The following is a 19,199-nucleotide window of genomic DNA, read 5'->3' as shown; positions in this document are numbered from 1 at the left end:
TCAACACATGACTTTGGACCATTTTCCTGCAACGGAATTTTAATTATTCCAGAAAGTCCTTCATGTCCACTCTGAAGCGATATTGTCAGTCTGTGGAGAGTTAAAGCAGGGTGGAAAGTTTGGAAACATCTGTCTGAGGCGCTGGAAATAATTCCCCATTCATTTTTTCCCATAGGCGTTTCAAAAAGTATTTATTTGGCCCAGGCCGTAGCGTAACGGTCTGGGCACCGGACTGGTGATCCAGTCGCGGTGTGCCGCGGGTTCGACTCCCGAGCCCGACACGGCCTTTACCGCATGTCATCCCCCCATCTCTCTCCCGTTTCCTGTCAGCCTACTATCTGTCCCTTAAAAAATCAATAAAAGGCGTAAGCCGCAAAAAAATATCTTAAAAAAAAAAAAAAAGTATTTATTTAAATGTATTTAAGCCTTAGACAAAGCCAACAGCCGAGTTGACAAATCATGACAATAAACACAATTGTTTGGGCCGAACAAATAATTAGAAAGAAGAAAAAAGGGCCACACTTTTTTTAGTTTTTTTTTTCTTTTTTTCTTGGGGAATTATTTCCTGATGCCCTCGTCGTTCGGAAAGGGGGCGGGACTGCGACTCTCTATATAACAATGTCGTTTATTTGTCTGTGAATTTTCAGTTCTGTGAGATCATCTCCATGGACAGCATCAGCCGGTGGGCAGGGCCCATTATTGACGTTCTATTGGACTATGTGGGTCATGTGACTTTGTGCTCCAGGCTTCAGGAACACCTGAACAGCTACCCTGATTGGCAAGGCATCAAAGAGAAAGCAGGTAACAGAAAAAACCACATACACTGTACAGTAGAGGCCCCTTTTCCACCGGTTCAGTTATTTTTTTCCTGTCTAACATTGAACCAGTTCAGAGTGTTTCCACAGAGGACCCTTTTCCACCAGTTCAGTTCTTTTTGGTTCTTACAGTCCATGAGCCAGAGCACCAAAATTGGAATGTTAATTATGAATAATAAGTGGGTAAAACAATAACTATATTACATTGTTTAAACATAATGCTGGAAGGTTCACATTAACAGCACATCAAAGCATCAATGAATAGCAAAAAGTTAATCTATCGGTGTAGTTCAATCTAGTAAATGTAGATCGCAGCTGCTGCTGTTCACTAGACTAGAGCGATATGTGCCATTATGGAAGCCTATTTTGTAGGGAGAGCCTCTACAATTACAATCACTCGCTGGATTCTCAAATTATTTTCAAGCTGTTCGGTTTGTCACAATGTCAAATGTGTTATGTTATGATATGATATACAGTACTTGGATGTCTAGGTCGGATACCAAATGTATACGAAAAACCCTTTCTTAGTTAAAATAAAGTCACCACCAACTAAAATAATAAAATAAAGAAACCAACAGATGTGGATGATAGGCTGGTTAGTATAGCCTCTGCTTTATGTGTGGTTCCCAAACTGTTCAGCTCAAGACACAAAAGAGATTAGAAGTTTGCCTGGGACCCGAACTAGTGTAAATAGCAGATATACAGTAGGCCTACAAGCTGCACAACACTTCACGCCGTGTTGCGAGCTTGTGGAACTGCTATGTTCACTGCTTCTTAAACTTAAACAAATAAATGATATATTTTATTATTTTTATTTTTATTTTATTTATGAAATATTTTTGAAATATGTTGGACATTTTAATTGATGAAAAAGTTGTCTAGGGCCTACTCCAGTACATCTCAGAGGCAAATATTGTACTTTTACTATACACTATAGTTACTATAGAAGAGCTGACTTTAGGACGGTACCCGTCCCCCCCGAACCTCAAATGACGTCACATTGTAGGCTCTACAGAGCTGAACAGACTTTTATTCGGCTCTAAAATAGGAGTATGAATCGTGCCTTACACTTACATTTTACACAGACATTCTGCAAAAAGATTTTTACATTTGGTACTATTTTCGAATACGGTACTTCTACTAGGTTCTAGGTTCGAGGTTGTACTTTATTGGTACATCTTCAGACAATGCAGCAGCATAGATAACATAACATTCAAACAACACACAGCAGATAAGGGGTAGAATAAAGAGTGGAAGAGTGGACAGCTCAAACAAAGAGTAAAAAAAAGAGTAACATATGTCGACATTGCAGTACTACTGATACATTTACTTAAAGGTTTAATGACATTCATTTTCATTTTTAGTTTTTCTTTTAGGTTTTATGACCTCAATTACACCCACAAAAACCTGAACTTTGAACATTCAGTGGATTTTCTGTGGTCTGGAGAGGCGAAACAGTGAAAACAGTGACATCTGCTGGCAAATCCCATTGACATGATATATGGGATTTGCAGGCTGTGACATCACAAACAGCAGGAAAATCAGAGCAGTTGTTTGAGCCAGAAAACCCCAGACTACAGAAAATCTATTGAATGTTAAAAATTCAGGGGGGGTTTTTGTGGTGCAATTGAGCTCAGAAAACCTAAAAGAATTAAGAAAAATTACAAAAACGTTTTATTTTTTATTTTCTATGTCACAATCTCTTTTCCACCACTGTGTGTAAGTGCAGAATGTTGTGTGTTCCAGCACCACCGTGGAGACTCATGCAGTTGTGTCGACTGAAGATCAGACAGCAGGTTGGAAATCAACGCCTCAGAGATATCGAGACCTTACCTCTTCCTGGAACTCTCGTCAGGTTCCTCCAATACCAGCAGGAAGCTTCTGTGGATGAACCCCAGGAATCATGGGAGGACATGATGAGGTCATGGAGCTAAGCATTGTGGGGAAAAACCAGCATTGACAACAAAGATCGTCCTGTTTCTCGCCATGGACTTTGAGATCTATGGAACATGACGTCTACCTCGCTACTGGATGTGCGTCTCTGTACATTTAGATTTGGCTGACCGTATTCAGCAGGTTGCTGTAAAACATTCTTAATTGTGTAATATATGCATTTGTGAAAAACATGATTACAGTCATCATGTGCATCCAGTCTCTTACCACTAGATGTCAGCAGCCTGCAGGAAATACCGTCATCATTGTCAAATAACCTATGGATCCACTTGTTCACAAGCTATCTGATCAGATTCTGGCTGATTAGATTGGGTCAAATCTTGAAAATGGGTTGTTCAAATTGGAGAGAAGAACATTGAAACATTCTAAAATCTGATTAGTTGACATAATCAGAGTGGATTTCAGGAACAAAATATAATAAAACGTTCACGTTTGTCAAGTAAACATCCACAATATATATTTATTAATGATATGTGTTTGTAATTGTATATGCCTATAGGTCAGATTTATCAATTTTTTTAATTTGAAATTTCACTAGAGAATAAGCTGTAGAAAAAAGCTTTCACACACCTGGAGATAAGGTGTGTGGATGGACAGGTGCGTAGGCCAGTGCACATCAATAAGAAGAAAGATGCCCCAGCAGAGCACACTGAGTATCTGCTCGGTACAAGAGTGTTACCTTTATTCGAAGGGTATGGATTTTGGATCCATCACCCTTCAAAAAGTTCAAACCCTATAAGCACTATAATTCAGAACCTCTTGCCTGTTTGAGTGAATTTGGTGTGTGTGTGTGTGTGTGTGTGTGTGTGTGTGTGTGTGTGTGTGTGTGTGTGTGTGTGCGCGTGTGCATGCATGCGTAAATATATTCTATTTTTCCACTCTGTATGTCATGAGAGCAGTACCCATTTACTTTTGTCTCTTGACTTCTTAGTGCTCTTATTGTTGACTTCTTAGTGGACAACCAAGTGTCTTTACATCATTCTTTGTATAATGCTTTTAGAATACATCTAAATTATGTCAAAGTTCACTGGGGTCCTTGTGCCTTTAAATGAGGTCAGCAAATCAGCATTCGTCACAAGCTGCACTCCTCTTTTCTAATCAGACTCTGTCTAGTGATTGGTTGATTTCTCTCAAATGTTTGTATATAAGTAACAAAATGCTGTGTTATGGCTGAAGAAGGTCAGTCAGGACAGAAACATTGCAGTCTGAGAAATTAACACTCTGACGCTTGTATTGAGCAGATATGTGTGGGTGTATCTTTCATCTTAGAGAATAAGCCCCTTGAGTTGCAGTAACTTGTTTCTCAAGGGGCAAAGTTGTATGTTGTCCAAAACAATCCAACAAGACAAAACAAATAAGGACATACACAAGGCTCGTCTTCCACCATCTCAAACGCCTATACATTTATCCTTAGAGGTTCTTTAAAACATATTTTGAAATACAAGAAATAAGACTATCAATGCAAATAAACAGGTATAGAACTATGGTGCCAAATATGATGTTGAGGGGTTTGAAAAAGAAAAGAAAAGACCAAACTATGATGAATGAGGATGTTTGTAGTATTGCTTACTGTTTTCTGTCTCTTCATGAAGTGACGCCACAGTTATTTTACAGTAGCTTAACTTTTGATACAACTGGGCCCACCCGGCCCAGAAGAGAGATCCAGACAAGCATTCAGCAATGGGTTTGAAAACAGTAATACAGTCTTCTGGTCTGAGTGGTTTATGGGGCTGGCTGTTGCTCAGTGGGTAGAGAGGCTGTCTGGTAATCATCAGAAGAGTATTGGTTCGTCTCCCGTCTTGACCTGTCATGCCTGTTATGTGTCAAGATGCTTTTGACAGGCCTGGAAGTTCTGTTTTTGAGGGTGCAAACAAGGCCCAGTGCCAGGGCCACAAGGCCATCAAATCCAAAACAACGTTTTTAAGACCACTTCATTAATTTATATTGAATACACAGTATGAGTTGAAATTCTTCATTGGGAATGACCCCTTGATATGAATCTTGTTTTCAAGGGGTTCCGCACATACAGATTACATAATAGGCCTACACATAATTAGAAAACAAAACAAAAGAACAGTAGGACAGGACAAACAAACATAAACAGGACAATTCATACATCAGCAAACAAGAACAAAATCCAACACAACAATACACAAAGCACATACATGAAACAACGCATTATAGTCTGTTACTGTACACATACTGTATATGTGATGTATATCTGGATAGCTTATGCCTCTCAAAATATGTCACAATATCTTCTCTAGAGATCCTTTGTGTTGAAAAGACCCCTGGGTGTTTTATTGGGGGGTTACAGTAAAGCAAATGGTTGGCAACTGATATCTGAGGACAGACAGACAGACAGACCTTCCATGTGCTACGTCCAACCAGGGAAACTCCCCCCTGTCAGGTGTAAAGGAGCAACTTGGACACTCAAGCATGAAGGAAGCATGAGTTAAGTCCGTTGCTCTCCCCAGGTTGGCGGAGGGTGTGTAGAGCCCAGGATCACATTAGATGATTGACACAGGGGTGAACAATGGGTTACAAAATTGTGGGATAAAAAATATATATAAAAAAATATATATGTTTTCTTTCACATCAGGATGTATATAATAACCCACCTAGTCAGAGTTTGAATGAGTGTAGCATTATGTGCAGGGTGTAAGTGGAATACCTATACACATTAATATAGGCTAATATTAATATTTGAGTTAAAAAACACACTACACATGCCTATCCCTGCTCTAGGCAGCCAGTTGTATTGTGGCATAGCCTACACATGATGAGTCATATGTCAAATTGACTGGCTTCATCTGGAATGGTGTGCTTGACTTTTTCTAATCGATATGTTAAATGTAGTTCAACATTTATTCTTGATTTAAACAATCCCATAGACATCAATGTGAAAAGCTGACAGCTCCCATTCAAGTATTTTCCTCTCAGAAATAATCAGAGCTACAGTTACCACACTTTATAGTTCGCACACTTTATAGAGGGTCTGATTTATTTATTTATTGATTTGTTTATTGAAAAATACAAACACAAGAAAGCCGGCAGGCTTGTTTCCATTTTTTTTGTTTTTGTTTTGACAGCCAGGCCACTAGGAGGCAGGCCACCGGGAATCGTCCCGGTGCTCCCGATGGCCAAACCGGGCCTGCAGATGACGCTTCCTCCTCGGGCCTCCCAACCTTTGGCCCTTTCTGAAACCAGTCCCTTGACTTGAAGTGCTCTCAGGAGGTTCCCTTGTCAGGAAGTGCCCCTCCATCTGAATCAAGTTCCCTTAATTAGGGTGCTGGGTATAAAAAACTGTTTGGAAATACACTCGCCCTCCTTGTGCAGAAACAGGAAACAGACACCATTCGTTGCCATGGTTACCATCATGCAATTGTGTTACCTGTTATTTTGTTTGTACAGTTATATTGCATTGCATCGTGTATTGTGTGACATGGATTTCATTAATATGTAAAAAGGAAATACAGCGTGACTGTCAAAAATGACATGTCATAGGCCTATACATCCATGGTGTTTATAAATCATTGTTAAAAGTTGTTTTGTTTGTGTGGTTTCATTTAGTTTTTCACGGTGGGGTAAATAAAGAGCCCTTGTGAACATCAGTTGGAGCGTTGCCTATTCTGCATCAGATGAAGATTGTTTAGGAGGAGTTTATTAAATGATTTATCAATTATTTGTGGTGGTACTTACATTTGTAGGTCGCGGTATCCATGCGGACAGAGAGCAGGGCTGCACAAGGCAATCGAGTCTAGATCGGCACAGACTCGCTCTTGAGGGCTTTATAAGCCACTTCCACTCAAGGCTGCTTGGTTTCGGACGACACTTAATATGGCGCAGCCTCGCGTGAACGCGCATATCGAGGGCAAGTGTGTAGGGCGAGTGGCGAGGAGCTGGTTTCAGAAAGGGGGTTTCCCTGTCCTCTGCCTTCTTCTGCCTCCTTGCGGAACGCGGTGGTGATCTCATCGATGGTTCGTCCCTTGGTCTCTGGCACCTTGAGGAAGGTGTAGACGAAGAACGCGACCAGCAGCACGGTGAAAATGAGAAACACGTAGGGGCCCATCAGCTCCTCTACGTACTGGAAGCTCATGCTCACAATGAAGTTGGCGGTCCAGTTGAATAAACCGGCCACGGCCATGGCCGAGGGCCTCGGCCCCTGGGAGAAGATCTCCGCGGTGATGAAGAAGCGGATGGGCCCCGGCCCGATCTCGAAGAACGCCACAAAGGAGAACACGGCCACAACATTTAACATTTAATGGAAATCCCCTTCCCATATTATGGGAAGGGGATTTCCATTAAATGAATGAACCTGTAGAGATACAGTAACTATAACTAAATAATTATAATATTTGCCTAGCCTACTAGTTAGGTAAATGGTGCATGTATATAGGTGCTTTTGTCCAAGGCGCTTCACGTAGATTGTGCATTACATTCACCCACACATACACATCATTTTGGACAAAAATAGCAGATCTACAAGCTCCGCTGCGACGCGCTAAGAGCTTGTAGATCAGCCATTTTCGGGGCGCAATCCAGCACTCTTTAACTAGTGGAGATGCGGTGTACGACATTAGATTTGAAAACATTTATAAACTAATTTGTTCAACAGCAAAATACTAAGTTCAGGAGGAAAAATGCAATTCTCCTGAATGCTGCCTTAATCCGGCATGGCATGGGAAGGAGTGGCATTTGCATTTCTTTCACCAGAAACGCTACATTCGTGGTCACGTTCCCATCTGGCCTCTGCTCTCTAACGGCCACTCTTACTCCTGAACCACTGCCGCCCCAAAAGTAGATGTAGTGGAGTAGAAGTAGCCTACTGGAATAATAATAATAATAATAATAATAATAATATTATTATTATTATTATATTACTGGAAGAATGGACATACTCAAACAATGTTAACCGTACCTCAATTGTACTCAAGACAAGCCACTTTTTATTTGTAAAGCATTTTTAAAAACAACAGAACGTAACCATTCAAAATAACATCATAGACCTCATACAATACAGCATGTTCGAAAGAAACAAGACAATGAGTTAGTTGCGCTCAGACTGAGCTAAAAGAAGAAGAAGGTGATTTTTTTCAGGGTGGATTTAAAAATGTCAATGTGGGCTTTATGTGTAATGGGAGATTGCGTCCATGATTTGAGGCATTAAGCCACTCCTGCAAACTTTGGATGGAATATGAAAAATCGGATCACATACATAGATAATGTGATTTGAGGCATTTTTGTTCAGAGCAGACCACTCCTGCCTTTCTCTCAGAAAGCCAAGGAAGGAGGAAAGGGGGCGGTCCCCAGGGGATGCATGTGTTTGGACCGACGTACTAACCATCTGACAGGCATTCGTCCGCCACGGGTGAGTTTTAACCGGCAACGCATGTCAGGAGCCAGGGGTGAGTCTTAACCAGCCACGTACCGTATGTGTCGGACTGTGTCTTTCTGACAGAGCCTTGACGATGGATTTCTACTTTTTGCCTGATCTTTGTCGTCAACGCTGGTTTTTCCCCCACAATGCTTAGCTCCATGCGTTCATCATGTCCTCCCATGATTCCTGGGGTTCATCCACAGAAGCTTCCTGCTGGTATTGGAGGAACCTGACGAGAGTTCCAGGAAGAGGTAAGGTCTCGATATCTCTGAGGCGTTGATTTCCAACCTGCTGTCTGATCTTCAGTCGACACAACTGCATGAGTCTCCATGGCGGTGCTGGAACACACAACATTCTGCACTTACACACTATAGAGCAGTGGTTCCAAAACAGTCAGTCGGTACCCGGCTTTGGGTCGCGGACAAATTTGTATGGGTCGTAAATATGTGAAATGTTCCGGTTTCTTCCATTTAAACAATTTATTTTTGTTTGTTTTGTTTTTATTATTTCAAAATATTTTTAAAAAAAAATGCTCGCGGCAGGAGTCTCTTCCTGGTTTTTAGACAGCTGGTGGATCAAAATGAAGCTCCACCCACGCTGCAGAGCCAGAGAACCGGAAACTTGCCGTGTGGGTGGAGCTTAATTTCCATCCACCAGCTGTCTAAAAACCAGGAAGAGACTCCTGCCGCTCGCGGCATTTGGTATCTTCGTGAATCTACTGTCTGGATGCAGTCAAAGTCTGTCTAATACGACTGGTTTTCTGTTACCTGCTTTCTCTTTGATGCCGTGCCAACCAGTGTAGCTGTCCAGTTGTTCCTGAAGCCTGGAGCACAAAGTCACATGACCCACATAGTCCAATAGAACGTCAATAGTGGGCCCTGCCCACCGGCTGATGCTGTCCATGGAGATGATCTCACAGAACTGAAAATTCACAAACTACGTTGTTAACTTGTTATATAGTACCTTTTATTTGAAGGATAAGCCCCTTGACTCCTATATGCATCATCTCATTTTCGAGGGGGTCCTTAAATAGAACATAATATAGACTCAGTATAGAATAACACATTAATAGCTTGGCTAACTGTTTTTGAGGGACACTAGCACCTCCAATACAGTACATGGCTTTTAACCCTTGCCCTGCCAGTCCCAATTTTTTTGTTTGGGTAACAAATTGGCATATTTTTAATTAATCGTTTTAACATACAAGAAAGATCTGGTGGATTGAAGAGATGTTTTTTTTCCATTCATTCATTGCAAATGTATTCTCTCGATTCGCCACCAGATGGCGGGAAAGCATCATTATGCTGATTTTGGCTAAAATAGACGGATCTTCCTAAGTCACTTCCGGTTGAACGATCAACAACATCCTGTACTATTTTGACCCTAGTCAATAGCTTGGCTGGTCCGGATTGCTAAGCTAATGCTATATTTTTCATAACTAAGTCAAATTATCCTCAAATCAACCCCAAATACGATCACGCGGATTTCGGCCGTTTTTTGGTAAATTACATCCAACATTAGTGATATTAGCGAAAGAATATTAATTTTTGCTCTTTTGACCCCGCGATAACTGATATTGATTGTCATTCCGTTTTTTCCGTTAACGGGAGGTTTAGATTTTTCGATTAATTCCGTTTTTTCCATGAATTGTAGGCCAAGGGTTAAAGATTAAGAGATCATAATTATGGCAGTCAAGTCTATGGGATTTTTAATGTTTGTTTAGAGCACGTATGACGTAAATGGTTTGCCAGCCAAGTCTATAGTGGTCCTAAATGTTTAGAAGTGGCATACCCATTTCCTGTTCTGGTTCCTTTCCCCATAGCTTTGTTTGATTTGACTTGGCTATACTAGTTTGAACTGGAAATACACGGTGCCTTCACACGTGTTTCCAGTTCAAATCTGCTGCAGAGTCAATCAAACAAATCTATGGGATAATGAACCGGAACAGAACATAAATGGGTATATGCACCTTCTAAAAACAATGGACTATAATTATGCACAGAGCCCATTAACTAGCTGGTAAGGAAACACACACCTGGTAGCAATGGTTGCGCGTGTCGTCGGACAGGACTCTCTCTAGGCGGGCGTTTCTGATTGGCGGATGAGGCCCGCTGCCGTAGTCACAGGTGAAACAGGACCGGGCGTCGCAGCCGTTGTCCAGCAACAACTTGAGCACGTGGAGCTGCTTCAGGCTGAAGAGGATGGAGGCCGGGAAGCTGGTGCGATGGAAGGGGACGTAGGCGTTGACGTTGGCTCCGTGTTCCAACAGCAGTCTGACCGTCTGCATGCAGCCCTGCCTCACGGCCACCAGCAGAGGGCAGAAGAGGTCCAGGTTGGGGTTGGCTCCCGCCTCCAGCAGCATGGTGATGGCTTCCATGTTGTTGTTGAAGACGGAGGAGTAGAGCGCCGTGCTGCGATGGTCCTCGTACAGCTTGGACCTCTCCTCCGACAGCTGGGCGTTGGGGTCGAAGCCGGACGAGATCAGGAGCTCCAGAACGTCGTCGTGGTCGTATTCTGCCGCCAGGTGGAGAGGACTGATCCCGGTTCGATGGACCCTCGTTTTACCGGTGGCTGGGATCAGCATGGACACCATGCTGGAAAGTAATCACATTCTTAATCCATCATAGTAATGACAAGGAAGGTGCATCTGGGCCATGGTGGGTTGGTAGTACTGTCGCCTCACAGCTAGAATGGTCCCAGGGACAGGGTTTGGTTCCCGCTGGGGACTTGTTCTCTCCTCCCAGACCCAGACCCTGGGTGGGGTTGGCGAAAGGGCCTTTGTTTGCATGTTCTCCCCGTACCCTCACAAAAACATGCAGTAATCCTGGTCTCTCTACTGCCCTTCGCGGGGACTGGGTCACTGCCCATAAGCCAGACATCCTAGTCAGACCTGCGTGGCCGGATACAACTAATCCGTGCTGCGGGTTCAAATACACCCGGGGCTTCCTGTGAGGTTAGGGTTAGGTTAGTTTGCGATAGTGTTAGTAATGGACGGTCTGAAGGAGGGTAACGTACGTACATGTGTGTACGGTTGTACATGCACGTAACTCGAGAACCGTTTGACCCACCAACTTCACATTCGACACACGCGTTCCACACCCCCACAGGGAGTGCAGTGCCAGGTATCGAGTCGGTCGGAACCACCACAAAAGACTCTGCAGACTTTGAGGCAAACTCCTTTCACCTGTGGTGTCTTTGGTGACAGTAGTGAGTGGGGGCAGTGCTTGAGTGTACTGTACATACATGTCACTTCCTCTCTGTGCGGCGATGTGAAGTGGCAGCAGGCCTCTCTTGCCTGGTACGTCAGCGTCTGCGTTGTGGGACAGAAGAAGCTCCACAACGTCCCCACGGTCGTTCTTTGCCGCTTCATAAAGGGCCGTCGATCCATCGGTCGCTCGGCTGTTTATGTCTGCACCTGGTTCATTTCAATTTATAACATTTTACCCACACACGCACATGGATAATGACGCTTTATATATTCCCGGCACAGAATATACAGTTTACCTCACGTAATTCTGTGAGTTAAAACAGCGATTTCAAGGCATTTTATAACCTTTGAAGACCTATTAAGAATATGTGTCTCACACTGTTTCAGTGTCAGACACCGATGAAGGATGGATAGCCGAAACGTCTGTCTCTCAAGTTATGTAAAGTTAAAACATAATATAAATGTACTCCTGCCACTGTGTGCGATCCTTTGTTTATTATGTGCCTGGTCTGACATTCAGTACCTGTAGAATAAAAGGTTCAGTGCAATGGATATAAAACCAGTAGTCCTAGTAACTAAAGTTTTCAAATAATTGTAGTGAGTAAAAGTACAAATTTTGTCTCTGAGATGTAGTGGAATAGAAGTAAAAGTACTGGAAATCGGAAATACTTAAGTACAGTACTTAAGTAAAAGTACTCAGTTACTTTCCACCACTGCCTCTACCTACCTACCTACCGTGTTTGAGGAGGACTTGTGTGGCTTCACACTTCCCGCCCTCGGCAGCAGTGCACAGTGGAGTCATGCCGTGGACGGTGACGGCGTTGACTTTGGCTCCGGCTTTGACCAACATCTGGCAGACCTCCACGTTGTTCTGCGTGGCGGCTTCGTGCAGCGCCGTCCATCCCTGGACAGTAGGGGTGTTGGCGGCTGCACCGTGGTTCAACAGCGTGGCCACCAGCTCCGCATTGCTCCTCTCACACGCTGGGGAGAACAGCATCAGAGTCAGCTTTGTTGTGCTTTATTTCTCACAGTTTTGTAAACTAAGAAAATTTAAATTGTTTTGTGTGCATAGTTCCCATTGTGTCATTTTGTAAAAAAAAAAAAACTGTAGGAGAAAGCTTTCGCACACCTAGAAATCAGGCGTATGCACAGGTGCCAGTGGTGTCACGATCCGTGACGTTTTCTGCTGTGTTTTCTAGTGTTCCTTGTTCCTAGTTTGGGTTAGTGTTTTACTGTTCTGTTGTGCTCCTTTATTTTGTAGTATTTTGTGTCCTGGTTTCCTTTGTGGTTACTGTTACCTGTCTTGTCTCATCTGTGATTATTAGTTTGCTCCACCTGTGTCCTGTTAGTCACTTAGCCAATCCCTGTCTTGATTTTGAGTTTTGTTCACCTGTGCCCTGTGTATTTATACTCTCCTGTTTTTTCAGTTCTTTGTCAGATCATTGTTTGTATGTCATGTGTCAAGTGTTATGCTCCTAGTACTTTGTCTCCCAGTGTTACTCCTTGTGTTCTCCTCGTGTTGGATTTTTGGTGAATAAACCGCCTGCAATTTCCACTATACTCTGCCTCTCTGCCTCTGTCCTGCGTTTGGGTCCTAACCCTCTTCACATCGTGACAAGTGGACATCAATAAAAGCAATAGAATACACACACACACAATGTGTATTTGCTCTGTACATGAGTATTTTCTTATTTGTGCCTGTGGACCTACTCATGTACCGAGCAAATACAGTGTGCGGGAGTATTCGAGTGCATGCCTTTCATCCGACGGAGCATTGGTCCGAACGACAACCTACCTCCTCCCTCACCCTAACCCTAACCTCCCCCGGGGCAGACACCTAAACCTAACCGCAACCCTCTCCCGACCCGCAGCGCACCTCGGAGCATTGCTCCTTCGGAGCAATGCTCTGTCGGATGATAGTATGCCTCCCGGAGTATTCTATTGTGTCCAATAAAAAAAGAAAGGGAAGAAAAGAGAGAGAGGGGTGGTATATAAGGCCGGATAAGAAAGAAAGTTTGAGTGCTTTTACCACAAAAAGCACATGTAAAGAGACAAGAGTATTCTTCTGTGTGGGTCTTGGATATTTACAAGCTTTTCGCTACAAATTGTACAACTGAAAGGTCTCTTAGATTTTCCCACAAAGGTGAACACGTACAAAATATAGGCTTTGAGCAGTGCTTAACTGTAGTCCCACCACGCTTCAAAAAGGTGGCATACCCGTTCCCTGTCCTGGTTCATTTTCCCATTGCGTGAGAAATGAACTGTAGAAAACTATATGAGGTGAATTAAGGAGGATTCATTAGTGGCTTTCAACCTTGGTCCTGCGGCTTCCTGGTTCATCTTATAGCCCCATAGCCAGGTCTAACTAGTAGTCCCTTAGTAGTCAGTCTAAATAGAATGAAATTAAACAGCAATACTATGAGTCCTGCTATAGGACACAAAACCAGCAGTAGTCGGAAGCGCTAAGGAATCGTGTTGGGAACCACTTGAACTACACAGACATAACACTGACAATTTCCGCATCCTCAATGACATGTTCTACCTTTATAGAGCGAAGTCTCTCGATTTGCATTCACAAGGTCAGGATTAGCTCCACTCTCCAGCAGCAGACGGACACAGCTTGCATGCTCCTTATCGACCGCTATCATCAAGGCTGTCTGTTCCTTTTCTGTTTTCTTGTTCAACATGCCAGGCTGGGCTGGAAGAAACAAGACACACTGAACTAAACAGAGAGAAGATCCAATAATCCCCAGAACAACGTGTTCTTTAGCAGGACAATAAGAAAACAAGTGTTTGTACAGTGTTACCTGTCAGCAGCACTCTGAGGCAGGCCTCCTGGCCATAGGCGGCTGCCTGGTGGATTGACAGCCAGCCAGGCTTACTGGACAACAGGTTGCATCCTGGGACATTAACTAGCTTTCTGACTCTGTTAGCGTCACCAGTCCTTATCGCTTCAAGTAGAGGATCCTCCTGCCTAGAAAACAATACACAACTAAGAACGTGCACTCCTTGCAGAGCATATACCTCCACCATTTTCTCCCACCCACCCCCTTTCCCCCTCACTGTATATATATTATTTTCCCTTTTTACCTCCTATGATGATTTCCTGTTTTGGGCTATAGAAGTGTATATTCGTACGTCTCTAAATGTTTTGATGAATTGAAAACGGTGGGCCCTATTGTAAACAAGTGTAATGCTTTATGGTGTCGTCCACTCACAGTTTTTGTATCGAGTTGTACTTGTATCGAGTTGAAAATGTACTGTAATTATGCAAACTGTCAATAAATACTTCAATGATCAATCAAAACCAGTCAGGGTTGCTTAACCAAGGCTGTGTAAGTGATGGGTTGGAAGGAAGATAGGGGGCGCGAAGCTCACGGCCAAGACGCGTCGTGCTAATACAGTACATCACTTGATGTAGTAGAAAGTTGTCCAAAGCAGTGAAAGTGAGAAAAACGGGGCCAGGTCCCATTGAGGCCGGGCACCTCCCAAGGGAGATTGAAATGCCACCCCCCCGGCCCCGGGCCAACAGCGAAACACGTTGTCGGGGCAGCCCTCACCCCGTTTTTCTTGCTTTTACTGGTTGTCTCCACCAGGCCGAAGGCATGGGGAGAGAGTATGTTTTAACTATTTTACTGTAACACACATTTTTGGGGTGTTTTTTGCCTTTGTTCCTAGTGTGGACAGTAGTGTGACAGGAACTGGGGAGTGGGGAGTACAGAATTTACAGAATCACAGAATAGACACACTCAAGAGCACACGTACACATGCTCTTGAGTGTCTAGATTCTGTTCTTACCTTAAACAAAATGCAGCTGAGAAAACATTGGTGAAAATGTTGTGCCCTAAACAAATATTTAAGTCCATAGACTCGCTGGCAATCGATTTATGATTATGTCATAAATCACACCCGTGTGAAGTGAGGGGCGCTCTTATCGTCATACATCTTCATGATGTAAAACAAAAACAGCAATTACTCTAGTTGTCATGAAATAACAATACATGACGTAAATTATCCATTCATTCTCAATGGGAATTTCCTCCTTTGTGTTAGGAGATAATAGCCGATTTGCTTAGACACATGCCGTAAATTCTCATGCCGTCAATCCATTCATTGTCAATGGCATTTAATGTTTGTGTTAGGACAGAAATCGACACTTGACGCTGAATATCCTCAAAGTCCATAAACTTGGCTTCCATATGACCTGATCTTCAAAAGCCATGCATTGACAAGTATAATGATAAAACAAAAAAGTATGCAAAAAATGTAAACAAACAAACAAACACTATAGTCACTGTGCAGTAGCCTACAAAAGCATTATATTACACAGACCTGGGTAGGCCGCCTGCATGGCAGAGAGAGACGCAGAGCGGCCCTATATGTCTATTGTCTATATAGTTATTATTCATGCCATTGATTTGTTCTGTGTTACAGGTGTGTGTATTCATGCCGTTGATTTGTCCTGTGTTACAGGTGTGTCTGTTTCAACTCACTCCTCGGTTTCTGGTTCGACGCGCATAATGTTTCCAACAGCGTTGCGATACGCCACCATTCGCTTTCCGTAACCCGTTGTGAAGTGACTCACCCAGCCCCTGTCACATGAACAAGGAGTTAGCCAGCATGCATGTTAGTCTGTTCCCACACTTTTTAGCTCGAGACCCAAAAGAGAAATTAGACGTTTGCCCCGGGGGAACAAACTACTAAAAATCACCGCTGTGTGAAGTGAGGGGCGCTCTTATCATTAGGTGATGTAATGATGATGTAAAACAAACGGTGTCAAAACAAATATTAAATTATCTTTATTGTTAATTAGATTTAATGTTTGTGTTAGGGACAAAACACATTTCGCTTCATTGTTAATTGTCACAAACATTGAACTAAAAGTAAAAACAAACATTAAACCTGTATATAGCTAGCGCCCCTCAAAAATAGCAGATCTACAAGATGATAATGCGCCACGTTGTGAGCAAATGTATGTCTAAATTATGGAATTTCTTTGATTTCTTCATGAAATTACTAAAACAATCATTGCATTTGGTTTTTAATTCATGGGTTCCGACCCAGTGTGGGTTAAAGGAGCACTTCACCCATTTTCTTCATATAATTGGTCCTCACTAATTAAAGGCTCATTGGTACAATTGTTTGTCCACTACTCGGCCTGTGTCTCAGAGGAGGGCTGTGGACAGTTCAGAAACTTTTAGTTGCCAACAGTGAGATTGTTGATGGAGAATCCAAGCTTATGCTAGCCTGGCTCCAGCCCTGAATCGCTAGCCACGGCCATTAAGAAAATGTGTTCTGAATAATGAAGTGAAACGAAATGAAAATTCAGACTGCTTATGCCCTTCGTGTTTTCTAATTCTATTACTGGAGAGTTAGCATGGTATAATAGAGGCCATTGCTATTGTGTTAATTAAAACATATAAATACAAATAAAACATTTAAATCTCGTTTGAAATGACCAAACCTGCCTAGGCTCTGATGTCACTGGTTATCACTGGTGTTATAATGAGCATTAGATATGTTGAAACTGGGTGGTCCTTGGTCTGAGACAAACAAAACATAACAACCTAAAACAGGCAATAAATAAAACACTATATAAATATAAACAACTATAATGCTTTCTATAATCATCACTATAATGATTCTAAGCAGTTAAAGCTATAGTCGTTAGACTTGAACCTTTGCATTGTTTGTACAGCCTCTTCATATTGACTGATTCATTTGGAATGATCTGACAGACACCTACCCGTCTGGAGGCTTCAAAGCTGGAGGATTGGGAGAACTGTAGTGAGCGGTGACGCTGTGGTTCTGGGCATCGGGTTGAGCGCCGCTGGTGCTCTGGAGGTATTGGGCGCTGCGCCAAGAGACGTCTGCATTGGATGCACATGGAGTCTGTCTGGTATCCGCGGATGGGGTCTTATTGTGGTCGTCGCTGAGGCTGCGTTCGATGGCTATCTGGATCAGCTCCTCGTCGGACAGGTTGGTGTAGACAGAATAGTCCTCAAACCCCAACGATGGACCGATCGAGGCTCCCACAGAAATGCCGGCTGTCTCCATGACGATCGATGCTGATGAGGGAGATTAAGAATAAGCTTTATTGTCACGTCACAGTTTTACAGGTCAAAAAGTGTGTGTAATTTGTTTTTAGGCGTATGTTCCCATTGTGTCATTTTTTTCCCCAAGAAAAACTAAGAAAGGGAAGAAGAGGTATATATTAAGGGAAGTAGGTATTTACAAGCTTTTGTTACAAACAGTACAACTGAAGGGTCTCTTCTCTCTCGTTTTCCACCAAGAATACAAGTAGGCTAAAGCTCGTGTGTTTTCTTACATCAGATATTGACAAGCCTTTGCTGACAAGACTGTGCAACTAAAAGCTTTTATACAAGGTCCAAAAAACATATTTACACATAGTACATAATACTGTAATATATAGGTGCGTGATCATAACAGCCACTGGGTACTAATATCAATACTGCAATGTATAAGTACTCTGTTACAAAGTAAAAGTCTGGAATTCAAAATGGACTTGAGTAAAAGTACAAAAGAATTGGTATTAAAATGTACTTAAAAGTGCCAAAAGTAGAAAGTATTCATAATGCAGAATGTTCCGTTTCACAAGTTTTCAAATGCATAGAAAACATTTTGAAAATAGCAGATCTACAAGCTTCAAAAGTTCAAAGCTTCAAAGTCTCAACACTATGCACTGCAGTCACATTTACTCATACCAATATCAAACATCTACACTAAAAAGTAAAATGTTATAGTCCTATGCATCGTTGGTTGATAATGCATACGTTGCATTGTTTCTTCAACATTTAACAATATACATTTGACATACAATGTAATTTGTGGGTGGTTGGGAATGAATACGATATTGGAAAGATCTCGAAAAAGACCTTTGACTTGTTTTATTTTTTTACGACACAAGATATTTTAAATGTTGGACTACCTAGAAAGTGCTTAAACAGATTTTCAAGCTATATTAACATTTTTTGCTGGGGACCCCCTGGAACCCCCCCGTGGACCCCTGGCGGTCACTGGACCCCACTGTGAGAACCAGTGCTGTGCGGAAATGAAAAACGGACTATACCACATTATTAATTTTGAGCAACAACACTAACCACATATTAACATTAAGCAACCGTAGCATTTATCCACACACAGTATTCAATTCACGTTATATTATGTTATAAATTCTTACCTGTGTATACTGAACCTCTTCTCTGTCAAGACTTTGCAGGCTGTCTCTGTTCATGCGTCTTTATTCTTAGACAGTCACGTGACTTCACACTCGGGCACATGAGCTATGTTTGGTCCTCCGCCTCGACTCCTCCCCACATGTCTGAAAGCAGCGGGGGCTGACAGGCTGTGCCCCTTCAGGTCGGCCCTTATGCCCTTCAGTGATATGTATGGCCCAAAGCCACAGTGGCCTTGGGACCCTTTATTTACCCGCGCTGACCCATATACTGCATAATGGGTTCACAATGTGAACTCAATATGTCCCAACAAAAAGGAAGGGGGGGGGGGGGGGGTCACAGTATCCCACTGTATATGACGTGTAGTGTATGTATGTATTATGTATGTATGCACCTGCACACAAGGATATCGCTATGTTGACTTATGACCTGAGATCAGATTCTAAAAATGTCTGTTTGAAAATTACAGTTTTCTGAAAAAGCTATGTTTCTATGTCAGTGGTTCTTCGATTTTTCAAAAATAGCAGACCTACAAGCTCGTAGCGCGCCACTCAGTGGCGCGCTATGAGCTTGTAGATCTGCTATTTTTCAATAGCTAAAGCACAACATAATGCTAACACCAAAAGGGGTTCCCACCCAAAATGGGT

General features: G+C 42.6%; 2 protein-coding genes across 3 annotated transcripts in view; one reads left to right on the top strand and one right to left on the bottom strand.

Moving 5' to 3' along the window:
• The window catches only part of LOC310876815 (uncharacterized protein), a 36,216-nt gene extending 29,984 nt beyond the window's left edge, over positions 1 to 6,232 (top strand). Inside the window, exons 17-18 of the mRNA XM_083790469.1 lie at positions 648 to 801; positions 2,562 to 6,232. Of these exons, the coding sequence (XP_083646595.1) occupies positions 648 to 801; positions 2,562 to 2,749 (342 nt within the window). The 3' untranslated portion in view covers positions 2,750 to 6,232. The remainder of the gene's footprint in view (positions 1 to 647; positions 802 to 2,561) is intronic.
• A 1,483-nt stretch (positions 6,233 to 7,715) lies between these two features.
• On the bottom strand, positions 7,716 to 18,613 carry LOC310877161 (ankyrin repeat and SOCS box protein 2-like). 2 transcript variants are annotated; one of them, XM_083790897.1, is made up of 10 exons: positions 18,558 to 18,613; positions 17,103 to 17,424; positions 15,850 to 15,948; positions 14,164 to 14,330; positions 13,899 to 14,054; positions 12,092 to 12,337; positions 11,392 to 11,563; positions 10,184 to 10,742; positions 8,916 to 9,069; positions 7,716 to 8,486 (listed from the first exon to the last, which is right to left on the bottom strand). In XM_083790897.1, exons 2-10 carry the CDS (start codon positions 17,411 to 17,413, stop codon positions 8,299 to 8,301), a joined length of 2,052 nt encoding a protein of 683 aa, XP_083647023.1. In that variant the 5' UTR covers positions 17,414 to 17,424; positions 18,558 to 18,613; the 3' UTR covers positions 7,716 to 8,298. The 2 variants fall into 2 exon arrangements, with proteins under 2 accessions (XP_083647023.1, XP_083647024.1); XM_083790898.1 differs by lacking the exon at positions 15,850 to 15,948.
• Positions 18,614 to 19,199: the final 586 nt, after the last annotated feature.

This window comes from Protomyctophum parallelum (genome assembly GCF_964188405.1).
Source record: "Protomyctophum parallelum genome assembly, chromosome: 19".
Taxonomy (NCBI): Eukaryota; Metazoa; Chordata; class Actinopteri; order Myctophiformes; family Myctophidae; genus Protomyctophum; species Protomyctophum parallelum.
This window is presented reverse-complemented; position numbering and strand designations above follow the sequence as displayed.